At 38.5% G+C, this 18,415-nt stretch overlaps 1 protein-coding gene across 1 annotated transcript in view; it reads left to right on the top strand.

Moving 5' to 3' along the window:
- Positions 1 to 17,478, top strand: part of LOC121241145 (dnaJ homolog subfamily C member 8) — a 32,108-nt gene extending 14,630 nt beyond the window's left edge. Inside the window, exons 2-9 of the mRNA XM_041138788.1 lie at positions 12,457 to 12,547; positions 12,663 to 12,723; positions 13,824 to 13,901; positions 14,062 to 14,135; positions 15,187 to 15,300; positions 15,396 to 15,503; positions 16,725 to 16,763; positions 17,146 to 17,478. Of these exons, the coding sequence (XP_040994722.1) occupies positions 12,457 to 12,547; positions 12,663 to 12,723; positions 13,824 to 13,901; positions 14,062 to 14,135; positions 15,187 to 15,300; positions 15,396 to 15,503; positions 16,725 to 16,763; positions 17,146 to 17,232 (652 nt within the window). The 3' untranslated portion in view covers positions 17,233 to 17,478. The remainder of the gene's footprint in view (positions 1 to 12,456; positions 12,548 to 12,662; positions 12,724 to 13,823; positions 13,902 to 14,061; positions 14,136 to 15,186; positions 15,301 to 15,395; positions 15,504 to 16,724; positions 16,764 to 17,145) is intronic.
- Positions 17,479 to 18,415: the final 937 nt, after the last annotated feature.

Raw genomic sequence — 18,415 nt, 5'->3', positions numbered from 1 at the left:
AAAAATAAGCTTGGAAAAATCCTTCATTGCCGAAGACATGCTAGGTTCACCCAAACACTCACTGGGGAACTGAATAGTGTTGAAGTCCCCACACATTCTACATGGCACATCACACAAATAATACAAATCCCGCCAATTCCTCCCACGAGGGACTCCTTTCCCTATCCAAACATGGCCCATAAACTCCCGTAAAAGCCTACTTCTACCCATTCTGACATTTTTAAAAGAACACGCCACAGAAAAATTCCCAATGCATTCCTCCACTAACTCCATCACTCTATTATCCCACATTAAAAGAACACCTCCCGAAGCTCCTGAAGATGCCAAGTAAGCCCATCCCACAAAAGAACACTCCCACAAACTACGATTATCAATAAAACATAGCTTAGTTTCTTGAAGACAAACAATATTTTTCCAACTCCAAAGTAGAGATCTAATACAAAGTCGTTTATTGGGGTCATTGATTCTGCTAGCATTCCATGAGAGAATTTTAGGCTTCATTGGAAATATAAGACGCTCTCCCTTTCAACTTGACCCTCGCCACACTTCCCTCCTTACTATAGTAATTAATAGAACATTTCAATCTATTTAATTCCCTTTCCTTCTTAGAAGCTGACTTCAAAACCTAGGAATGACCAACTTCAATAGATACAATAAGAGCCTTAAATTGCTCTTTGAAACCATTACAAGATATACCCAAACAAGCCTATAATTCCTCAACCATTTTTATAACCCAATCTGAAGCAATACTGGGTGGAGATTGGGGCGGGAGAGTGCATAAAGGGCTTAGACCACCAACATACTCATCAAAGCAGTCCCCCTCACATAGAACCATCTGTAAATTGGACTCGTCCAAAACCCCTCTAGGTGATACATCTTGTTGCATATTTCCAGAAATAGACAAATCCGAAGTAGCCCTTATATACATCTTCAATTGCCAAAAAGCAACAACAGGAATGATAGGTTTAAGCGAGAATGGTACAAGCTCCAAAAGATGCAAACCCTTAGCCAAAGGAACCAGAGACAAAATCTGGTTTAACTCCCACCATTTGACACGTCACATTCAACATCCTGTAGCACCATTTCACCCTCTTCCACTTCCAACGGCATTTCCATCTCCGACACACTACCTGGAGCAATGCCAATGACCGGCTATCGTCTCTACCAGTTCCAACACCATCGGAGCAAGAATCAGCACCACCATGTTTGAAGAGGAAGTCAAAACCAATAAGCCCGATACATGAACGTTTCACTCTACACACCCGTTCCGGGCTTTTACCAAGCTTGGCCCATCCCCCGTATTTATATCTTTATCTTTTGAAGCCTTAGGCTTCTCAGAGCCCACTTTAGAGCCCAAGCCACTAACAACAACTATAACACCTCAATGGAAGACCCAAACCACATGGTCTATATTCCAAAATGACTAGTCAATAATACAATTGGAGCCCTATTGGAACTTTATAAAGAGCAAAAATTTCTCCTTTCCAAGTAATGTGTGATCTCATACACCACCTACTCTTAACCTTATCATATGGGGTATCGCAATCTACCCATCTTAAATTCCCGATGTTCTCGTTAGGCCAGTCCGTCGTAGGTGGCACGGTTCAAGTCTCACATTTCTGGTTGCTATAGACTCTAATACCATTTGTAACGCCTCAATGGAAGGCTCAAACCACATAGCTTATACTCTAAAAGGACTAGTTAGTGATATAATTGGAACTCATTAGAACCTTATAAAGAGCAAGAATTTTTCCTTCTCAAGCAAGGCGGGATCCCATACAACACTTACCCTTATACATATCATATAGGTTATCACAACAGCAGACTTCGACTTACCCCCATCTTCCTTCTTAAAATCCTCTGAGCCCATGCCCAATGCCACTCACTACAACATAAAATCCACTTTTTCCTTCATGTCCAATAGAACATCCTACATGGCCATCAATGTGAACCCCTCTCCATCCCTTGACGATCCACTCTTGGAAAACCAACCGTCACCCTTGAGAAGCTTATTCGATTGTAATCCCGGCTGCACCTCTTCACCACCAGCCACCCCATGAGCCTCCTTTCTACCCTCCATAATCGGCGGTGGCTTCTTCAAGACCTCCGCAAAAGATCCCTTCCTTCCAACAACAGCGTGATTGGAAGAAGCAATCTTCATAGGTGCTCTGTTGTTCACACCCGAAACAAAGGAGATATTGACTACCTCTCTCAATAATTCTGCAAACTTCCTCCACCCCTCGCCCTTTGAATGTTCTGGAACAGTGATAAAGCCACGTATCTGTTATGACATCTTCGGGGTAAGCAAAAAAAGATCAAGGATTATCCCAGGCGAGAAGCGCCTGGGATGGAAGATGAAAGGTCATACCCCGAGAGAGAGAGAGAGAGAGAGAGAGAGACTTTCAAGAAAAAAGCATAAGACTTAATTGAAACACGTTTCAACTCCTTGTTGTCGCAAATGTTAATGTGGTGTTTATCGACATAAAGGAATGACAAGTGCTTTAACAAAAAGGAGCAAGCAGTGGGAGAAATCTGAAATTTTTTTGTGTCGTATCTTTTTCAGTGGTTTTCTTCTATTGTACTAAAGGGAGGGAATGTTCATGAGTTTTTGTTTTCTTTTCTGCTTTCTAGAATGTAATTAGGTGTCTCATTTTGTATACTTCCTGTGTACATGGGCTTCGCTTAGTTTCATTCGATTCAATAAAGATTCTTACTTATCAAAAAAAAAAAAAAAAATACATATTTGGACCACCAACACTTGATTCCCCTTGCCCTTTGAACCTTCCGGAACAGCAATGAAGCCACGTCTCATTTCTTGCCCATATTCTGGCAGCGTTAAATATGGACCGTATATGTTATGACATCTTTGGACCACCAACACTTGATTCCCTTTTCGACGAGTTTTGTAAAACCTAGAGGAACCAACTGACGCTCCACAAGCTCCCACCGCCAAAGCCAACTAGTCCATGGCAGAAACATCAATCGAAATAAACTTTGAAGCCCTGCGACTACTCTCAAAAATCCTCCACCATTGATGATTTTCACATTTAAAATCAAAGAGCTTTTGGTCGATCATTAGCTTCGAACACGAACCCATATAAAACAAACCCTGCACCAGAACTGCCCAGGATACTAGCTGAATATTATTACCCAACATCTCCTAATTATCCCCCTCTGAAGCATTCTTAACAGGAGCACTATTGTAATACACCAGATTGTGTATAAGATGGGAATGGGATCCCACATTGCTTAGGAAGGAGAAGTTTTGCTCGTGTAATATTTTGCTAGTCCTTTTGGAGCATGGGTCCAATGTGGCTTGGGCCTTTCTTGGGTCATTACAATGATACACCTCCAAGAAGACTTCCTTAAGGATCCTATCACCATACTAATTCTAAAAACTGCCCCAACCTGTCGTATATTCTTCCATAGGCCTACTCCATGTGGCCCTAGGACCTCATTTACAATTTGTGAAAAATGGAGGTAACATCAAAACAAAAAGTTTGGGGGAGAGAGGAATGGTGGAAATCAACCACCTTAGGTTGTACTCAATAAAGGAGCTCTAAGACCAAAAACAATGATACTGAAATAAAATCTGGTTTGATCCCCACAATTGGCCCCCATTTGAGAAATAGCTTATGGAAGGACAAATAAAATCCCAAATAACAGACAAGCACCATATGACTCCTGGTGCCTTTTGCCTCGATATCTTGTATACAATACAAGCTGTTAGGTTATTAAATTCCATATTTCTACATATATGGCTACGTTGTTCAATTTGGTATGTGTCTAGCTTGGGGTTGCCCTAAGTAAGGGAAGATAATGCAAAATGATTAGTTATTGCAACTACTTCAATGGTTTTGGCTTTAAAAATTTATAGAATGCTTGATTTTAACCCTAGTTCATTGGGAGATGTAACACCGCCTTCCTGTAGGTTAGGACAGCTACATCATGACATTAAATAGCACCAAGTATGAGAGATCCATGAATTATGATACCCCTAACATAACTTTTTTTTATAAGTAAAAACTTATTAATATCAATAGGCGTTTTTTAGGGGTGCAGCCCTAACTTAACGGAAACTTCTTATTCAAAACACACTATGAAATGTGGCAAACTCAATTAACCTAAAACAAACAAATTATCCAAAATATCATCATAATTAAAGCCTTGTAACTGTGTCGAGCACTTATTATAGCTTGAGTAAGTAATGGTCTCCAAAACTAGTTTTGGCCTACCAAATCCTCATCATCAAAACCTGGGAGATTTAAAAGATAAAAAACAAAATAAGTTGAGTAGTCGGTAAGTAATCGCAAGGATCCTGTTTTCATTCCCTTGGCCATAGGTGGAATCACGTTAAAGATATGTATATCACTAGATAGATTAGGTGCACTTAGGTGGGCCAATCTCAGGAGACCATACAAGAAGGCTACACCTGGCAAAGCTTTGGTACCATTGCATATCAGTCATTAGGCTGAGAAAACATTACAAATCCTTTACAGGCCTTCATAAAGTCACAAGTTTTTCCTTTCCTTTTCTTCTTTTCCTTTCTTTTGTTTTGCGTTTCATTCATTATCATAAGTATTTATAACATTTTTGTTTCCTATCACAGCGGAAGAATGCACATAAAATCATTTACATTTGAATTCTTTTTCACATAGTATTATTGGATGATAAAACGGGCTATCAATGGAAGGCTACATTGCATCGTAGTACATGAAAAAGGTTATAGAAAAAAAATTGCGTTGACATTTTGAATAAAGTATGGCCATGGTCGTAACTATTTACCTTGTTTCCTAAGCTTGCATAATAACAAATTTTCTTGAGCAATATGTAAAACATTCATAACTATTCAATCAATTCCATTTTTACACATGCTTTTCTGATTTAAATTAGATTTGGTTTCCTTTTATTAAACACTTGTATTGTCAAAGCGGATAACCCTTTTGTTCATGTATGATCATTTGGGTGGTGTGTATGTGATTGCCAGCCATGTGATTATGGAGTTTCACTTGTTGTAACTCGAAAGTGTCTCAATTCTTCAGAAAAAAATTAGTTATCTTAAGGATGACTCATTGGCCCCGTACTCAAAACGTTCTTTTAGGGAGATCTAAACATCAACCTTAGGAGCTGTCACAGTGTAATAACCTATAGTGTTTTAATATTTCCCATCCTTTTATGCATACGTCATCCCCACCAACATAACTAAGGCACAATTACCTATGATTATGTTGTCTAATGTGAATTCTTTTGGATGCAAAATTATGGGTGTTTGGAATCCTTAAAAGATTACTCCATTTGGATGGACTTAAGTAAAGGAAATCCACCTCTTTTTATTTTTTGAAGTACATAATATAAATTTATATAAACTAGGATTTATTTTTCTACACTCGTCACATCGTCTACCTCCTGGAAAAGGTTTGCTTTCCTCAGGTTATTTTTCCTCACTTTCAAACTTTTCTGGGTTTTTCGTATTGGACATTGTTTTTTTTGTTCTATACTATTTGGTTTAATTTAATTTTATGCTACTATTTAGTCAATGAATTTTATATTGCTATTTTGTTTTTTATTCATTTTCATTCAAAACGTCTTGTACATGTCAAAGAATAATATAGTGATATTTTGTGAAGAACAAAATAATTCTTACAAGATTCCTAGTAATAAACCAAACATAGGAATATCATATTACTTGGAATCCCATCATATTCGCAATCATTTCAAATGCTAGTTTCGTCACTTTCCTAGATATTTTTTTGATTCCTAGACACCACTTTCCTTGGAATGTAGATGCCGAAGGAATGCTAGATTCCGTGAACCATATTCCTCATTAGGATTCTATCCTCCAGAAATTTGTGGCACATTAGGGCTTCTTGGAAGCTTCCAGTTTTCTAGTTGCAACTAAGTAAATTCCCCACTCCTTGAAAGGCACGACAGACATATGCCCTTAGGGTTTACGGAGTCGTAAAATTCTGATTTGAAAGTTGCCCTCACTAAGGCAAGTTTTCCTATTTCTACATAAGACAGTACCAATTTTGGCAAGTTTTTTAATCTACGTGCCATATATATATAATCAGCATTTAAATAAAGCCAGTCAGTGCCTAACACAATCAGCAATTAACACAATAAATCAATATAGTCAATTGCAGCTGGAAATAAAAAATAAAATAAAACAAAATTTCGAAATTTCTCAAACCAGAAAAATGAACCTTTTTTTTAAATCTGGGCACTTGGGCATGACGGGTGTTCTTTGGTAGGCCTTCTCATTGATTTCTTTGTGGGTTTTCCTGAAAAATATTTTGCAGGAATAATTGATTTGTTTATACTGTCCTAAATCTGGTTCTGTGCCATTGGCTCTAGTGTACTTCTTGAAATGAGTCCCTATATCATTCCATACCATGGCTTTTTCAAGATTGTTTACTTATCAAAAAAAAAAAAATCATCCCATACCATGGCTAACTAGCTTGCAAATTGTGTTGCTAGCTCTCAATGTCTTTTTACTAAAGGCTTCTTCCTAAAATTTGCTTCCATTTTGAATTGCTATTATTTTACTCTTTTGAATTTTTTGTATCGTACAGTTTCTATAAATTTGCATATATTTGTCGTTTTATATCTAATGCGCATATAAATGATTACTCAACAAAGGGAATAGATTTTCTCTCTCCAAAAATACTCTCCGTACACTTTGTGCTTTTCTTGGTTTTCTTGGTTTTTTCTGTTCTTGTTTCTGGAGTTTGGGTCATCAATGATGGTAATTCCTGGTGGTGATTAGCATGTAGTCCAGTTGGGTGTTAAGTTTCAGATTGGTGATTATCGTGTTAGTGTTTTGGATGGTGATGATGGATATGTGCACAGAGGTCTTCATTGAATAGAAGTTATTTGTGTTTAGTAGGGAGAATGTTAGGTGGTGGAGAATTACTGAGAGTAGTTGGCTTGTGGTGAAATACATTTCATTAGAGCATGAAGCTTTGGGGTGGTTGGGCTTGATGGTGAGGGAGTGTGCTGCGTCGTTGGGCTCGTCAGAGTTTCTTAGAACTTGTAGAACTGGAAATGCAGTATTAATGATACAGAGGGGTTGCAACCGCAATGGAAGGTACTTCTCCATTTCGAATTTTGGGCATGAAAAGAGGAGAGGTATGTTGGTGGTTCCAGAAGGTAGAATGGGTGAGGGGTGGAGGAAATTTGGAGATATTTTGAAGGAGTTCATGGCTCATCCCTCTGTTTCAGGGGTGAGAAACAGAGTGATGGCACTCCCATGGCCATCGCAAGTAGCCAAGCCGAAGGTGCTTAGGGGAGAAGGTGGTGCTCCTTCGTTGATGGTTGATGCCTTAAGGTCGTACAGCGAGGTCCTTCAAGTGCAGAAAGTACGGCAGCAAGAGGTGAGTGGAGCGGTGCCTATAGTGCCAGAGGTCTTGCAGAGGCAGTGAGATAGATGAAGAATATTTGTTAAGGGTTCTGAGTAATATGGAGATAAAAGTAGGGCTGTTATTGGAAGAATTAGTTGGTCTTAAACGGTGCGTTAAGGGAAAGGAAGTGAAGGAATTGGGTCAGGTTTCGGAGCAGGGGGAGCTGGGTTTAAGGGAAGGGAATATGGGCTGGGCTGGGCTGGGCTGGGATGCAAGATGGGCTGGCGAAAGGAGTAAGGGCCGGGATGCAGGCTGGGCCAGCAAAGGGGTCGGGTCAGGTCGGCCCAAAAAAGGCTTGGAAGGTGTTTCGGGCACCACCCGATATTTCGAGTCAGTGCCTGGCGCATCCTTCCGCAACGCCGGTAAGTGCCGTAACGGCTTCCTTACCGGCACAGAAACCTCCGATCGTCGTCGACGAATATCAGGGTGTGCCGGTTCAGGCACCTCGTCGGGAGGTTATCGAGGAGGGTGAGTTGCCGATCCAGCAAGGGTCTTTAATCACTATTTCTACGTCGTCGTTTTGTGGGTTGCCGGTGGAGGAGGCACAGAAGCTGTCGTGTGTGGTGGACGGAGGCACAGGAGCGTTATATGTGCAGTCCCACTTGTCGGAGCATGGGTTCTCCTTACTGAGGGCTCCGACAGTTAACGAGGAGCCTCTGAAACAATGTTGTCCGTTGCTGGATCATGGGTTGGTGTTGGAGGATGCTCAGAAACAGTCGTGTGTGGTGGATGGAGGTACAGTAGTGTCTCCTGGGCAGTCTGGTTCGTTGGAAGATGGGATATCTTTGGAGTTGGGTGCTTCTGAGGGGTATGTAGTGGGATCCAATGTTGATATCGAAGGTTTCAGAGTTCCTGAAAATGTGGTGGAACCCAGGGTTGAATCAGAAGTTGTATGTGGCTCGGAATTGGCATTATTTGCTTCTGCCACTAATGTTGAGGAGGGGGCCATTCTAACACCCTTGTGCACACTCCCACCCAGATCTAATTATGGGAGTTCTTCGTCAAAATGGGTTTTCAAAAAAGTAAAGGAAATTCAAGAGGTCATTGGGATTTCGTTTGGAGGGTATGAAGAACAATTTAAGGCTCTCCTTGTAGTCCTTGAGGCTAGTCATTCAAAATCAGCCTCTAAACGCGATAGGGAGCTTAAAAAGCTAACTTGCTCCATTAACTATGATGTGAAAGAAGGGAGTGGCGGAAGGGATAGATAAAGGGGGAGGGGTAACATAGTTTTTTATGAAGCCTAAGATTTTATCATGGAATGTACGGGGGCTTAATGATCGCAATAAGCGCCTTCGTATCAAAGCATTATTGCGGTTGTGGAAGGGTGATGCGGTGTGTTTTCAGAAACAAAGAGACATTTTATTGACAGGAAATTTGTGCGAGGTTTATGGGGGTGTTCCTATGTAGGTTGGACCTATTTGGCCTCTTCGGGAGCCTCAGGTGGAGTATTGCTTATGTGGGATAAAAGAGTGGTTGAGTCAATTGAGGAATGTGTCGGAGAGTTTTTGGTTGCGACTTTATTTTAAAATGTGGATGATGGATGGGAATGGGCATTTGCAGGTTCCTACGGTCCTAACGTGGATCGGGACAGGAGAAGGTTGTGGGAGGAGTTGGCGGGTGTATATTCCTTATGGGATGTGCCGTGGTGCATGGGGGGTGATTTTAACACTATCCGGTTTCTTAGTGAGCGGTCAGGGCACTGTCGTCATTCTTTGGCCATGGAGGAATTCAACGAGTTCATATTTGATCTGGATTTCATGGATCTCCCTCTGGTAGGGGGTGAATTCACTTGGTCAAATGGGCGGGTTTGGTCGAGATGGGATAGATTCTTAGTTTCTCCTTCGTGGGAAGCTAAATATCCGGAAGTAAGTCAGAGAAGATTAGCTCGAGTCAGTTCAGATCATTATCCTATCCTTTTGGATTGTGGGGGTATTCATAGGGGGCGACGGTATTTCAAGTTTGAAAATATGTGGCTAACAGCAGATGGGTTTGTAGAGAGGGTTAGTAGTTGGTGGTCTTCATATCAGTTTTTTGGTACCCCAAGTTACATTCTTGCAAGCAAGTTGAAGGCATTGAAACAAGACTTGAAGAAGTGGAATTTGGAGGTGTTTGGTCATATTGACAACCAGAAGATTTCACTGTTAGAGGAACTGCAAGAACTTGAGAATAAAGAGTTTTTGGGAGATAATTCGGAGGAGGTGTTATTGAGGAAGGGATTGGCTATGGCAAACTTAGAGAGGGTCTTGCAATCGGAGGAGATTTCATGGTGTCAAAAATCCAGGGCACTTTGGTTGAAAGAAGGCGATAGGTGTACGAAGTTCTTTCACAAAGTGGCTAATTCACACCGGCGTAACAATGTCATAGAGTCACTTCAATCAGGCTCTCAGGTGATATCTTCTCCTTCCGAGCTAGAAAATCATATAGTACAGTATTATGAGTCCCTTCTCTCAGAATCGGTTACTTGGAGGCCGAAGCTTGATGCTTTGCATTTTGAGGAAATTGATTCGCAGAGCGTGAGTATTTTGGAGAGACCTTTTGTTGAAGAAGAGATCCACAAGGTCATATCTGGCATGGCAAAGGATAAAGCGCCGGGGCCGGATGGCTTTTCAATGGGGTTCTTTTAAACTTGTTGGGATATTGTAAAAGGTGATGTTATTCAGGTTTTTAACAAATTTCACTCCTTTCAGAAGTTTGAAAAGTCCATTAATACGACCTTTATTGCTCTTATTCCTAAGAAACATGGGGCTTCAACTATTGAAGATTTTCGGCCTATAAACCTGATTAGTAGCGTTTATAAGATAATCTCGAAGGGCTAACCGGCTTAGTCCGGTGTTAGAACATATTATCTCCAAGTCCCAGAATGCATTTATTCATGGGAGACAAATTCTTGACTCAGTGCTTGTTGGAAATGAGTGCTTGGATTACAAGTTACGGGAGGGAGGTTCAGGTGTTTTGTGCAAGCTTGATATAAAAAAGGCCTATGACCATGTGAATTGGGAATTCCTTTTATATGTGCTTGAGAGATGTGGTTTTGGGGTTAGGTGGATTACATGGATGTGTCATTGTATTTCAACTGCCCGATTCTCAGTTCTAGTTAATGGTACACCTACTGGTTTTTTTGCTAGTTCAAGGGGTCTACGGCAGGGAGATCCTTTATCTCCTTTTTTATTTGTCATAGTTATGGAAGCTTTAAGTAGGATGGTGCAGGCTGCTGTTGGGGGAGGTTTCTTATCGGGTTTTCAGGTGGGCAATGGTGATGGTGGCACTATTTTCATATCACATCTTTTTGCAGATGATACATTAGTTTTTTGTGAAGCAAAGAGTAGCCAGATCCAAACGTTAAGAGCATTGCTACTTTGCTTTGAGGCAGTGTCGGGACTAAAGGTGAATTTGGGCAAGTCTGAGATGGTTCCTATGGGTGTGGTTTCTAATATTCTCAGGTTAGCTAGTCTCCTGGATTTTCCAATGAAATACTTGGGTCTCCCCTTGGGAGCAACTTTCAAGAATAAAGCTATATGGGATGGGATAGTGGAGAAGATAGAGAAAAGACTGGCTGGCTGGAAACGGGTGTACTTATCGAAGGGGGGCCGTCTCACTCTTATCAAGAGTACTCTTACTAATCTTCCCACTTATTTTTTATCTTTGTTTCCTATGCCTATAGGGGTGGTGAACAGGGTGGAGAAACTCTTTAGGGCGTTCCTATGGGGTGGAATGAGTAGGAAAAGAAATTTCATTTGGTTAGATGAGAGACTGTATGCGCCTCAGTTGTGAATGGGGGTTGGGTGTTTGTAATTTGAGAACTTTCAATAAAGCTTTATTGGGAAAATGGCTATGGAGATATCATTTGGAGGGGGGTCATTGTGGAGGGACACTATTGATGCTAGACATGGTGTCGCTTGGGGTGGTTGGTACTCTAAGGAAGTAAGTGGGGGTTATGGGGTGGGTTTATGGAAGTATATAAGGAAGGGGTGGCCATGTTTTGTAAATCAAGTTCGCTTTGCAGTTGGTGAGGGCAGTCGCATCAGATTTTGGAGGGATGTGTGGTGTGGAGTCCAGGCTTTGGAAAGGGTTTTTCCGGCCTTATACCGTATTGCAGCTGATAGGGAAGTTTCAGTGGCTGACGTGCGTATATTCTCTCATGGTGTGCATATGTGGAATATTCTTTTTAATAGGGATTTCCATGATTGGGAATTATCTATTGTTTCAGAATTTTTCAGCTTATTATATTCCACGGAGAACTCATTGACACAGCGAGATAGTTTGAAGTGGAGGTCTAATAACCATAAGTTATGTACAGTCAAGGCGTATTATAGCATCTTGACAACACAACTTGAGACTACTCCGTTCTCTTGGAAGAATATTTGGAGGTCTCGTATACCCCCTAGAGTAGCTTTCTTCGTTTGGAGTGCAGCTCTTGAGAAGATATTGACCACAGACAACTTGAGGAAGAGAGGATGTGTAGTATTGGACTGGTGCTACTTGTGTAAGAAGAATGGAGAATCTGTGGACCATCTATTACTACACTGTGAGGTAACAAGAGTGTTATGGGATGAGATCTTTCTGAGGGTTGATATTGCCTGGGTTATGCCTATGAGGGTGGTGGATTTGTTGGGATGTTGGTCAAAGTTGCAAGGTTGCAAACAAGTGGCAGCAATGTGGAAGATGATTCCGTTGTGTATTATGTGGTGTATTTGGACGGAAAGGAACGCACGTTGTTTTGAAGATAAGGAACGCAAAAGTACTGAGTTGAAGAATTTTTTTCTCCACACTAATGTGTTGGTTTTCCCCTATTATATTACATGGGGACAATGTCCAGGATTTCTTGTCTTTAATTTATCGCTTTTAGAATGTTTTTAGGAGTTCCTTTGTATACATCCTGTGTACAAGGACTATGTTTATTTCATTCATATATGTAATATCTCTCTTTTTACTGATCAAAAAAAAAAATATATCAAATGCGCATGCTTAATTGTCAATTATGCTCTTTTCAGTATAAATGTCATCCTATCTGATGATTAATTTCTCATTATCTTTTGAATATTTGATAAATCCACAGGATCCTTTCCTGCTTCAAGTTAAATCCGTTTGATTTTCTAAACCTACCATTTGATTCGTCTTTAGAAGATGTTAAGAAGCAGTACCGTAAGGTAATTCCTACATCAAATGAAATCAGATTGACCAATTTTGTTTCTCGTTTTTTTCCTTACTTCTTATCTTTCTAATCAACCTTTTATGGGCATGTTCAATATTAAACATTCATAGTTATCTTTGCTGGTCCACCCTGATAAATGCAAGCATCCACAAGCAAAAGAGGCATTTGGAGGTATAAAGATCTATGCTTTGTACTTTTTCTAGTGCACAAAATATGATCCCCTGGTTAACTGCTTATCTTTGTTAAAGTTCTTTATGACATCTTGGAAATCTGGAATCTTGTCCATAAGATTTCTACATGTATATAAACACTTACACATTTATTTTTATATGATTATTAATCTAAACTAGAGAGAGAATTACCATATCAGGTGCATTAATGGATTTTGTATAATTTCCTATGAAGACTTTTTTCTTTAAGATTTTTATAGCATAATAATCATTATGCTTCATTTCTTGAATTGTTTGTTCTGCTTTTGTGGTAAACACAACTTAGAAGGAGGATAAAGGGGGATTTTACTGGACGGTTTTGCTGCAGGAAGAGAGACTGCTTTAGTTACAAATATATGGTTTGCTTATTATTTGCTGCTATTTATTGATGCTGTGTTCTAGTTGCGAGTTGTAAACTGCATGCTAGGATTTTCAAGCTCAGTCAAATTTGCAAGCCACTCTAGCTGAATCCAAGCTTCGTGGGGTTCTTATGTTACAAACATTAGAGATTTCTGTTATCATCATCTATGCACTCTAAAGAGAGCAACAACTCCTGGTTTTTGTGATTCAAACTTTTCTTTCTATCTACTTTGATTCTTTGAGATTTGTGGGGATGGGATTCAATAGTTTAGAAGTTACCTGTATGCATTAAGGTGGGTCATTGTGAATTTTTTACCACAAGCTTATTTATTACTTCTCTACACTTTTTTTTCTTTTAGATGTTATCATTGGCTGTTGACCATAGCCCTGCCAGTAAAGTGGGTAAAGAGGGAGGAGAAGTTGGTTCTGTAGTAATATGGTGGGATTTAAATTGGCAAGATTAGTAATGGATTGTAGTCTTAACATGTAGTTGTGTTACATAACTGTACAATAAGGATGATTTGGAAAGATGTTTGTGTTTCACTGGGAACTTTTGATTTTGTGGTGTTTGGTTACCTTTTTTTATCTTTTGGATTAATGGAGAAGGAATATTGATGCAATTATTGAAAGTTTTATATATTTTTTTTATTAAATATATGATCGGAATTATTCACCAGTCTTGAGTTGTTGACTTGTGAGCAGCTTTGGCGAAAGCCCAACAACTCTTACTTGATCAAGAGGAAAGAGATTATGTTCTTAGCCAAGTAAATGCAGCAAAAGGTTGGTACTATAGGTTCAATGATTTAGCTTCTTAGCAAATTTAACCTCTCCAAATTGGAGAAAATTTCTGTATGCTCTGTTTTTTAATGCGGCTAGTCTATTCATAATTGTTTTGTATAAATTGAAAAAAGAGCTCTTTCTTAATTGATTTGAACTGCAGAAGAACTTAGAATGAAGAGAAAGAAGCAGTTAAAGAAAGATACAGCTTCTAAGATCAAGTCATTGGTTGACGAGGTATGTGGAATTTTGCATATCCATATCCTTGACACACACACATCTCTGCTTGTGTGTTTTGCATTTTTCAAATGTGAGTGCCAATTTTAGTTTTTAAGCTTTGAGATCTAGATTTGGGCATGTTTAAGTTAGTCTGTTATTGACTGTAGGGTTGCTAATCCCTGTAACTATAAGGTGAAACAAAATTTTTGCTTGGCACATCTTTCTCCTAAAGATCTTTTTTCATTTTACTTTATATAACATGTAGTGCAGTATATACTATTGTTTTGTCTTGGTGCCTTCTCGTTTAACCCCATTATTTTCTCTAATACATTAGTTGTCTTGATGTGACTTGTATATCCATGTAGGGACAAATTTAGGGGGGCATTGATTCAGCTGACTTCTTTCATTAATTTAATAAATTATTAGATGTGAATTTCTTTAATCCTAAATATGTTTTATTCTCCATAAATCATATATATGCTCATTGATTCATCATGTAAATCCATATTTTTTAATTTGATTTATTATGTTGTATGTATGTTTAAATTAGTTTTAAATATCATAATATGACTTTTCATGGGTCATTTTCTTTGCCTTTTATTTTGAAAACTTAAATTGAACAATATTGACACTTTAAATCATAAACATTGTTAAGATTAGGTTTCGAAATAAAAATAAATTGAACGAACTTTTTCAGTTTTTAATATTGTTGAGATAAGGTTTCGAAACAAAATAAATTACAGCTTTCTTATAAATTATTTGCTAGTCTATATTGATCATAAGGAATGTGATAATTAATGATCTTTATTTGTTGAAGGAACATTGAGATCAATTGGCATGTTAAATTTTTTATTTTACATTCAAACTTGAAACTTCCTATATATTTATGTACGTTTTTAAGTAATCTTTTAATTTTTATTATATACAAACTTTTATATATCCTATGGCCCCCCTCTACATAAATCCTGGCTTTGTCCCTGTATGTTTAATCTTCTCCTTAGTAGATTGCCCTTCTCAATTCAAGGCTTCTGACACAACCTATTAACTAACCTCTTTGGTATGCTTAAAGGGAAAATATGAGCAACAGTATGAGAAGTCAGAGGAGTTCCAGCGCCAGCTGAAATTAAAGGTCCAAGAAATATTGACACAGCAGGAATGGCGAAGGAGAAAAATGCAGATGAGGGTATGCTGAAAGCTCTTCTGTCGTCCTTGCTCCATTGGCTGTTTAAATTTTTGGCCTATATTGGGATGATCTTTGTTCCTTTTATGGTTGTGAAGATTTCGGAAGAGGAAGGTAGATTGAAGAAGGATGAAGAAGAAACAAAAGAAATGTGGAAGAGAAAGCGTGAGCATGAGGAGCAGTGGGAAGGAACAAGAGAACAGAGGGTCTGTTTCGATCTTTATCATTTAAAATTCATCTCTTTCTCATTATATACACGCACACGCACACGCACACCCACACCCACATATTGTGTTTGTGTTCTTCAGTCCTATACGGGCATAAAACAAACATGGTATTTTCTATTGTTAGTTCCTCAAACAAATTTCCCTTCCAGTTATATCTTGTGAAAGGTTTTAGCTTCTAGCCAGTATGTTACTCCAACCACTGTATTAAGAGTGTTGAGTGTCCTCGTGTTGAGTGTCCTCAAAGCCACCTTCATCTGGCACTGCCTAAGCACAAAACCACATTCTCTTTTTGTAAGCTACATGAACCATTATTTTAATAGGTTGATCCTTTGACTTCTTTCTATGTTATTGTGCTCTTGCATTTTGTCAAAGATCTACTTCTTTAGATGGTTATGTAAAAGGCTTAAACTTATAGTAAACAAAGAATGTCTTGCTTTGTTTCTGCTTCAAATAATGGAAAATCCTGAGCGTGGCAGCTCTATTCTTCATGTTTTAGGTAGGTTTTAATTATTTTCCTTGGCTGCAAAATAATATTCTTTAACTTTCTTATTTATGAATTTTTTTGGTTGTGAAATATGAAACTGTGTGAATGGTTGATTTGGTATCATATTTATAATCCCTAATGTTGAATATTATCCTCAGATTTTTCATTCATTGAGTTCATATCAAAATGTTGCATTATTATTCAGTTTTTCTGCTACTACACTTAAAACTACATGCCCACAAGCTGCAATCGTTAGTTCTCAAATGAGCCTTCAGCCATTAATAACGTTGATTCCAGCTGAAGAATTATTGAAAACTTTAATAACATTATTGAAAACTTTTGGTAACCAAACAAGGCCAAAACTGCTGCTACTTTTCTAACTTCATTGAGGTCTAGATAATGATGGTTATCCACTTTTCTCATTTCACATGCTATATTGTGTTCCGTGAGTTTATGGTTTTTGTTCCTGTTGTCTGTTTTTTTCCAAATCCTATGCAATGTCATTGATTCTATTAATTATCCATAAAACATTATTTATCCTGTTATAAGATTCCGTATTGTTGGAGTTTGAATTTTTATGTTGATGGCGCTCTGCAATAACTCCTGAATTTTATTCCTAAAATATATATATATCTCCATTTTAAAACTAAAACGTCAATTTCTTTGCTAATATTTTTGCAATTCGGCTGTGTTTATCTACCTTTTTTGGTCATCAGGTTTCAAGCTGGAGAGATTTTATGAAGAGTGGTAAAAAGGTGAGACAATGTTATTGTTTTGGCTGTTTTTGTCTCTTTTTCCCTGACCTTTTATTTTTCTAACAAAAAAGCAAATGAGAATTGCTGAAACCCACCAAGAGTGGTGCTCCGGCTCTAGGTCACTCCCTTAGGCTCTGGTGTCGAATAGGTCTTGAGTTCGAACTATGGGACAACATTCTCTTGATAATAGCTAGGCCACTGCTGGGATTCTCTATTAGACCCTTTTCCTGGATTTATATCGACTATGGTTTGATCAATAGGATGGAATAAGCTTACTTGCTCAGGCAGGGTTACCAAGTTACCAACCATGGACTCCCACCTTACCCTTTTTCTCACTCACCAAAAACAAAATGCTGAAAAAGATTGACTTGTGCATTTGCAGGGTAAGAAGGGTGAAATTAGACCTCCAAAGCTCAAGACAGAAGACCCTAATAAATCTTATGTTCAAAGGCCAGTAAAGCGAGGTTAAATGGCCTAATGCTTTTTGATGGTTGTGCCATGATGATGACCAACGAAGCTTTTGGAAGTTCAAGAGGCTCTGCAAAACAGTGACTATCTATGAACAGGTTTATTGTTGTGTTGACAGCAGACCTAATTGGAACAATCTCTCTGTACGTAATTAAGGAAACCAAAATCATTGTAATGAATGATGGATCGTAATTCGATAAGGGTTATTAAAGTATAATTTGATGCTATTATAGTCAGTTTGAGAATTCACCCAAATCTTGAAGTATTGATCCCAGGATGCCATTAGGGGAGTTTTAAATTAAGTTACGTTCTGCCTCTTTTATTTCATACAATGTGATACTGGTTCAAATATTTTCTTTTAATTTTTTTTAATAATAGCCGTTGAAAATATAATATTTGATTCTAACCCAATTAATCCCAAGTTATCAGTTTATTAGGCTCAGATGAAAGTTCATTAATCCTTTTTGGTTCTCTAGTCACAAATGATAAAAAAATAAAAAAATAAAAAAATAAAACATATTAAACAAAATAGAAAACATTAGAATGAGTATATAGGTATGTATGATTGATTTTCTCAATAAAAACCACAAAAATCAAGCAGAAGTTGTGAATATTAAATCAAAAGTCTAGTTTCACCTTGGTTCCCTCTCTCTCACTCTCTCTCACTCTCTCTTGGTTTGCTCTCACTCACAAGTGTTATGGGAATTGAGTGATAACAGCGCACAATCTAATCCCATGCATCATGTCAGTATATCCTCTACATTAAATGCTTCGGTCAAAGGATCACCAACTCATGAGCAAGCAATAACTTCCGCAAATCAAGCCCCCAGCTAGCTTCACAAATCATGCTTCCAGCTTGCGTTATCACTAGCCTTTTATACTGAAATATTTTCTCCAACAATTACGGGATCACACTTGTGTGTGTGTGTGTGTGTGTGTGTGTGTGTGTGTGTATATATATATATATATATATATATATTTGTATTCTTGTGTATCAGTTAGATCAGTGAAGATAATATTTTTCTCAATTTGTTTAGTGATCTTGCGTGCAAGTGAGAAAGCTAGAGTGTGTATGGGAAAAGAAAAGGAAAGCAAGTGAAGGCTGCTTCGGTGGAGGAAGCCATGGGGTTGATGGGAAAGGTTGCTTGTTGAAGTGAACAAGCTCAGGTGTGATGGAGTCTTTG

This window comes from Juglans microcarpa x Juglans regia, chromosome 7S (genome assembly GCF_004785595.1).
Source record: "Juglans microcarpa x Juglans regia isolate MS1-56 chromosome 7S, Jm3101_v1.0, whole genome shotgun sequence".
Lineage (NCBI taxonomy): Eukaryota > Viridiplantae > Streptophyta > Magnoliopsida > Fagales > Juglandaceae > Juglans > Juglans microcarpa x Juglans regia.
The sequence above is the reverse complement of the archived record's forward strand: the minus strand, read 5'-3'. Positions and strand labels throughout refer to the sequence as shown.